Source organism: Elaeis guineensis, chromosome 11 (genome assembly GCF_000442705.2).
Source record: "Elaeis guineensis isolate ETL-2024a chromosome 11, EG11, whole genome shotgun sequence".
In the NCBI taxonomy this organism is placed as follows: Eukaryota; Viridiplantae; Streptophyta; class Magnoliopsida; order Arecales; family Arecaceae; genus Elaeis; species Elaeis guineensis.
This window is the reverse complement of record NC_026003.2, coordinates 112,147,688-112,155,572: the sequence shown is the minus strand read 5'-3', so window position 1 is coordinate 112,155,572 and position 7,885 is coordinate 112,147,688. Positions and strand designations below refer to the sequence as shown.

The 7,885-nt window shown below is 45.4% G+C and overlaps 1 protein-coding gene across 1 annotated transcript; it reads left to right on the top strand.

The window, feature by feature from the left end:
- The first annotated feature begins 4,122 nt into the window (after positions 1-4,122).
- Positions 4,123-6,546, top strand: LOC105054146 (protein DETOXIFICATION 49-like). The gene has a single exon (XM_010935588.4). The coding sequence runs from the start codon at positions 4,458-4,460 to the stop codon at positions 6,108-6,110; it is 1,653 nt and encodes a 550-aa protein (XP_010933890.1). The 5' UTR covers positions 4,123-4,457; the 3' UTR covers positions 6,111-6,546.
- The last annotated feature ends 1,339 nt before the right edge of the window (positions 6,547-7,885 follow it).

Here is a 7,885-nt window from a genome sequence, read left to right as displayed (position 1 = left end):
ATCCGGCAAAGTTAGGTTACCCTTGGTTTCTTCAGAAAACAACGATTAATATAGACCACTTCTTTTAAAATATCTTTGAGATGAGATGTCCTGCCCTTTTTTTTTTAAATCCTGTCCCATGTATTGACTAGTTGTTTGCTTAATACTTTTTGCATTCCTTTTATTTCCTGGTAATATGCGTCAATTTTATTTATCATATCATGGGCCCAGATTTTCCTTGCCAGTCAAGCATATCCACTTGTTCTTGAATATGCATAGGCTTCAATTACCTACGTTATGCTACCAAGGAGAGCAAGTGATACTGCTCTCTGATTATTATGCGATAGTTTTCGTTATGTGCAAATGCACATGATAGAAAAATTAAGTAACAGTGAAGAATATAACTGTGGATATACACACTCTGTTCCCATGTGGCTTCATTTTTCCATGAAGAGAGGAGACTTTGTGTCTCATCAGAGAGATGTATGGTTTGCTAAACGTTGTACGTTGAAAAAAATTCAATTAGAAGATTCATTTTTTCACAATTCATTTTGTTCCTCCAGAGTAAATTCCTTCTCCATCCCTGCACAGTACGCGGTGATGATTCAACATCAATCAGATATGGACCTAATTATCAAATAATTTTCGGTCTCGCGACTTGCCTTGGTCCACCAATGATCGCTATCTAGGGGTAACTTCTTAGGTAGCCGTCGATAGGATCGGCTTTTTGACCATTTCCAAATGTGAACCCTTCCACGCCTCTTAAGACTTCTTGTCTTCTACAGTCCATGCTTCATCCAATCCTTTTAAACAACCGGCTCAAGTGGGTCCCAAGAACTAAAGTAAGCATCAAAATCTATCTAGCTAATTAACCACTGTCAATTAGCAGGACACAATTCAAAGACGACAGGCGTCGTAGTTTAAACGGTTGGATTTTTCACTTGTCAATTGGCATCTCCCTATTCAGCATTTGCATTGAGGAAAGTTTCTGAGCTTCACTTGAAAGGATGCTACTCCATCCTTGTTTTCAAAAAAGCACAATAGAATGGAAGAAGTGGAATGAAAATTTCCGAGCTCTTGACCCTGTTTTGGTGACTAAATTGCACAGTAGCCAGTCCTACCATCTGACACGACAAGTACTTTCCTGCTTAACCTTATCCAGTGCTCGACACGTCATGCCCTTTTGGTGGCAAGCTTCTCCTTTTCCGACTTCGAGGGCTCTGAGTTTGCCGCATGTTTCATGCATAACTCGTGGGGTCCGAGATCCATGATGAGAGAGAGAGAGTGAGGATAAATAACCGGCTGACTAGGCCCCCATGACAAAAAGGCTCCAAAACAAGCCTTGGAATTTTGCCAAAGGCATGTACAGGCGAGACAGAAAGCTGCATGCAGAGAGGCTAAAGCTACTGCTACAGGACGCAAACGATCAATGAATACAAAGTACCTCAGGTTCTAGAATCCTTGTTATACCATCCAGATAGAAAAAAACTCAAAAGGTTTGTATGAACCACACCAACATAAAGTTTTTTCCTTAATTTTTTTTTGAGGGAAAACTACAATAGAAAGTCACCAAAACCAAATGCTCCAAAATATTTATACATATATATAAATATATGAGGATATGACTGCCCATTGTACACGCTTGGGTATTCAACCATGGCCGTCGCACACGCACAATCACGAAGAAACAAAAGGCCCAAGCGAGGATGGGAATATAAGACATTAGATCGTACGGAGCATGGATTAAGTAGACACGTCAAGCGTAAGCCCCACCTTGGCCACCAATAGCTATCGACCGCCCGCTTTGACGGTGGCGAGCAGCTCCGAGAGTAGAAGCCATTTTTATCGTTGAGCTCTTGAACGGGTCTGAGAGCAGGACACTAGGGCTACTAATATATATGTTAAGTGAAGGCATCAAGGCCGCCCAAGCTCTTCTGTTATCCAACCACTCTGGACTCTTATATCAGATCATATCATAATACCAAATCTGTTGTCCTTGCTCCTTTAGTATATCTTTGAGTGGAGTCAAAACCCCAACCGGATTCGTATCCCGCAGAGTGAGTCCATACACAAAGCTCCAAGCTCTCTCTCAAACATCTACCAAGTTTATACGACTCGGTACTGTTTATCTACGAGTGACTGTTTGCTACTTCCATCTAAGATTCCATTCAGAAGACTGCTGTGCAGAGAATTGTGGTCACCTGATTTAGAGGTTGGTTTCTTCTAGTTAGGTATTCCAGGTGCACTTAAATGACTATGGTAATGTAGGTAGGAAGATTTTTCCCTTTTTTTGAGGCCCATGTTACTGTTGCATGTTGCCATGTTGCAATCGTTATATTTAGCATGTCTTTTAGTGAGCAGAATAGCTATGAACCGAATTACCCATGTCTTTCTCTGCATTACTAAATTATTAACAAATAATATGCCTAGCAAGTTTGGCATGCAAGTACATGGACAAAAGCACATGCTTTCCAACCAATAGATAGATGCCCAAATAATGCTAACCGTCAATTTTTTTTTTTTTTTTTAAATGAACATAAGATGAACATGGTATGTATAGAAGAATCTTAAAGTGACCGTTTCCAAGCTATAGATGCAGGGATTCTGCTATGTAAGGGTATTAGATGGACTTGTCGCGTGAATGTCTCCATTGGTGGCTCAAGCTTGAGATCCCACATGCTGCGCCTGTATAAGAAAACTCTTATTGACCTCTGGCCAATTCTTGGCTTGATATGGTTGTGATGTGCTGGTATACAATGAAAGCAGCTACAATTCCTTTCTCCCAGTATAGCATAAATTAATGCTCAAACAGTGCATCTGCCCAGCTTGTTAGCACCTGTATTTGACCACTGAAAATCGGTCCAACTAGAATGCCGAGCGAACTGGTTTACTAGAGTGCTTGAACAAATGCTTGAGTAGATCAGAGGGGTTGGCTAGAGATCGTGATATGCTATCGAAAAGGCATTGCGGTAGTCGCTGTGCTCGGATGGCAATGGTTCCCATGCAAGTCGCTTCCAAGATGATGCTGAGAAAAGGAGATCACACTCAGATCTTTGCGTCAACGTCAGATCTGATCTGAAATAGCACAAAATGAAGAAATCCTTTATCGGAGAGTGTACGGGAGAAAACTCTCCGACATCTAAGTCAAATAAATTTTTGATAGAGTGATGGTACAAATGTATGAGGGCTTGAAAGCACTTATCAGGAGGTTCTTTTGGGAGTAGTTTATATAAATGAAAGTTGGCATTTGTCATGAAAGAATCTAGTAATGCAAATTATCCATTTTTAATAGCTGATCACATATCTGGAAGATATTGCATTGGCATTCCGCCCACACATCATGTTCACATATCTTCCTCTTACAGTTATTGAAACTACTCATGATCATGGCCGAAGTGTTGCTAATCAAAGGGTGGAGGAAAGGGAAAATTTGCATTCTTTGCACTTCCCAGATTGGCCACATAATAGGCTTTGATTGATTGGTCAAAGACTTCATAATGAGCTTTAATTGATCAGTAGTCTACCACATCAATTATAGTTAGTTTTTTTAGAATGTATAACTTGTATTTCTTTAATGCTAGATAAAATATATTTTATTATTGATATTTTCTTTATCTGAAAATGGATATCTCTAATGCAAAGATTCAGGTTGCATCTTTTGTATGAAAGAATAATTTATCATTTTTTCACCATATGAATTATTGGATCGTGCAATAGCTATTATAAGATATATGCAGACAGATGGAAAAAAGGGTTCGAAATGCTTTGGGAGCCAAGAGACGTATGGTCTAATAGTTGATTTTAGGAAAAAAAAAAAATCAATCATTCTTTCACTGGAAAAGATACAATCAGAACCTCTAAAGGAAAGTACCTTCGAATCCTATAAAAAATTTAGTTTGCATTAGTTTATGATCTCACCGGTTCTTTAGGAAGCTGGAAGCACTAATCGCATGAATATATACGTATGCAACCATGCGCGCATCAAAATTAATATAGGAGAGAGAATAAATACAAAGCAACCTCACTTTCATCCTTTTTTCTCAGCTGAATTGGTCACTTGAGATCAAAGAAGTTCCGCAGGAACAACTCATGCGTCTTCATCCCTATATATGCTCCCGGAGCTTCGCCCGATTAATCTCGTCTCCCACGCAACAAGTTTGGGGGAGCAAAGCGGTCCCTCTTTCTTGTAGATTTGATTCAACAAACTGGTGCCGCTTTGCAGGACGAGCTGCTTCCCTCCTCTCCTCAGGAGGCTCTCGGACGGCAAACGATACCCTCCAGGGAAAGCCGTGGGAGTGTCCGCAGCCCATCAGAAACGCCTCGCCAAGCCCCTTTCTGTGGCTCTCTGTATAAATCCCCCTATACCCAGCCACTACCTATTACTAAATTCTTCCAGATCCCTCCCAGAACCCCTTTTAAACTCTACGGCCAACCGAGTCCGACGCTAAGAAAGAGGTCACCTAACAAACACCCAAGCCATGTGTAATGCTCTGACACCGGACTCCCCTTTCCAAAGCCAATGCGACTACCATGAAGACCCCCACGGCCTCCTCACTGCCCCCTTCGTCCAGAAGCCGCAGACGGCGACGAACCCATCCGAGGATGCTCCGGTGCTCACGCCCAAGCCGCCGACCGAGCTCGCCCTTGCCTTCGTGGAGGCCAGGTCTATATTAAGCCTGGCACTCCCTATGGCGCTGACCGGCCTCCTCATCTACTCCCGTTCTATGATTTCCATGCTTTTCCTCGGCCGCCTTGGTGGCCTCCCCCTCGCCGGCGGCTCCCTTGCCATCGGCTTCGCCAACATAACCGGCTACTCTGTTCTCTCCGGGCTTGCGATGGGCATGGAACCAATCTGCGGCCAGGCGTTCGGTGCCAAGAAGCTCCCCATCCTCGGCCTCGCCCTTCAGCGGACAATTCTCCTCCTCCTCTCAGCTTCCATCCCCATTGCTTTCATCTGGGCCAACATGCGACCGCTCCTCCTCCTCTGCGGCCAGGACGCCGACATCTCCGCCGCCGCCCAGTCTTACATTCTCTTCTCCCTCCCCGACCTCTTCCTTCAGTCCTTCCTCCACCCCCTCCGCATCTACCTCCGCTCCCAATCCATCACCCTCCCCCTTACCTACGCCGCCACCATCGCCGCCCTGCTCCACCTCCCCATCAACTACCTCCTCGTCTCCATCTTCCGCCTCGGTATCCCAGGCGTCGCCCTCGCCTCTGTCTGGACCAACCTCAACCTCCTCCTTCTCCTCCTCGCCTATCTCTACCTCTCAGGTGTCTCCAAAAGTACTGGCGGGATAATTCCCTCTGCGGAGAGCTTCCGCTGCTGGTCTTCTCTTCTAAACCTCGCCCTCCCCAGCTGCGTCAGCGTCTGCCTCGAATGGTGGTGGTACGAGATTATGATCCTCCTCTGCGGCCTCCTACTTAATCCCAAATCCACCGTTGCGTCGATGGGCATTTTGATACAAACCACTTCCCTCATCTACATTTTCCCCTCCTCCCTTAGTTTCGGCGTCTCCACCCGCGTTGGCAACGAGCTCGGGGCCAACCGCCCCGACCGTGCCCGCCGCGCTGCCTTCGTCGGCCTCTCCTCCAGCTTCCTCCTTGGTCTCTTTGCCCTCAGCTTCGCCGTCTCGGTCCGGCACGTCTGGTCCCGGATGTTCACCGCCGACCCCGCCATCGCGGTGCTCACCACCTCGGTTCTGCCGATACTGGGGATGTGCGAGCTGGGCAACTGTCCGCAGACGACAGGGTGCGGTGTCCTGCGAGGCAGCGCGCGGCCGCGGGCCGGTGCCAACATAAACCTCGGCTCCTTCTATTTCGTCGGAACGCCGGTCGCGGTCGCGCTTGCCTTCTGGGGAGGACTCGACTTCAAGGGGCTCTGGCTCGGTCTCCTCGCGGCACAGGCCGCCTGCGTCCTGCTCATGCTCGCTGTCATCCACCGCACCGACTGGGACCTTCAGGCCGAGCGCGCGAAGCGGCTCACCGGTGCCGGAATCCTCAACGGCGATTTAGATGAACCTGCTCAGAAACAAACACAGAAGCTAAAAGCTAGCACAGTGGATGATGACGAAGATGAGAAGGCCAATTTGGAGATTTGCATAACGATTGATCGATCTCCCACACTAACTTGATCTTTGCGTATTTGTCTTATTTACCCCTTTTTTTTAGCATGTTAGTCATTTGTTATTACAAATAGAAAGAGAAGAATCAATTAAAGGTCTCAAACTATATTTTTTTTAATAGAGGAGTTCGAGGAGAAAAGAAAAGAGCGATTTTGTATTGTGTTATGACTTCTCTTTTGGATGGCTTCTGTCGACGGCCGTGACATCTGGAGAGCCGGCAGCGTTGAAGGCTCGCTCGCCGCTCATTCCAAGATGACGAGTGCTCTCGTGCTGGAGCGAGTGCAAGTCTTTGGTGGTTTCCATGTTTTGACCCTTTTGGCGCGCCATAAACCACCACAGATTGGGATCGTTCCAGCCGTTGTTTCGTGCGTTTGAAATCTTTGACTCGGTAAAGGAATTGCCCGCGCTTTGGACTGGCGGGTCCCGTGATTTGAACTACTGTGACCACACTTGGGTTTGGGTGCGCCTGTATTCAGTGGGACGCGATTTGGTCCCACACGCATGGCTGGTCCCCATCAGTTGTTTGGTTCTGACCGGGTTCTTATTGGAGCTTATAATGGTGTGGAAAGCTATAGGCTGATCCAATTTGGTTAAAGCCACCGAACTTGGTCTCAGAATTTGGTTTAGGTTTTGGTTAATCAAACACCACGTTGATGAGCGTAGGAGATACGAGTTGCCATATTATGTATGATGAAGTATGCGAGATGGTGATGGCGTCCTAGTTATATTCTTTAAATATGTGAGCAAAACTAGGGGAATAACTAGCTAAGAGAAGAGGGCTAAGGTCCCAGTGGGCTAGTCCCAACAACCAATTGATGTTGAGCTGGAGACATGGTGGTGGAGCCCAGGAAAGATTCTTCCACCTCGAGACCTTTCTTCCTACCCCTTGGCCTGCTCGTCCTTTGATGCATAACTTTTGTTGCGGGCAGTGGGGTTCAATAGGATATTAGGAGAAGTACATGCAAGAGAGTCCTGCAACAACCGTGGCAGTTTGTTGGAGAATCTCGTTGCAGAGGGCCAGGTGGAACTTTGCCTTGGCGTATCCTCCATATCCCAGAGATCAACTTATGATTTGATCATGGGCATAATACCGTCCACATTTGATTCAAATATTCTCTTTAGAACCTCTCAAACCCCCCCGGACTTGGAGGAGGTAGTATTCCAAACTGCCGAGCGCCAAGAATACATGATCCCCTGCGTTAGAACATCCTTTGGAAGGCCTTACACTCGATTATAAAAGCTTCCAACTGTCCTATCGAGGTCTCCAATTATTGGCAAAGTCAATCAGTAGTTCGATTGGGCACTACTCTTAAAAGATTGCCAAAATAGCTAGTTCAATCCTATATTTTATTCTCTTGATACATGCGCGCATATAAGCGCGCACGCGCACATATACACATATATACATACCATGGTTTATTCAACATCCATTGTGTCGTTGCATCTGCTCCGCGTATGCTTTTCATTTTTAATGATAATTTACGATGTGGAAACCTGATTCTGAATCAAAAGCAATATAAAACAAATCATTCCATCTCCTAACGTCTAAAGCCATTAGCAAGTCATGGCATTTCTTCTTAAATTTTCAAAAGCAGACTTTTGTTATCAATGTCATAATCTAATCTCTGACATGTAACCAATGTGTTGAAGTAGATCATTGTAATGCAAGGGATGACATCTATGAATTATAGCCTACGCATAGACAATTGATGATAGAGATTACTTCAACTCAACTAAACCAATTATCCTTCTCTAAGTCCAAAAGTCAGATCATAACTCAGTGA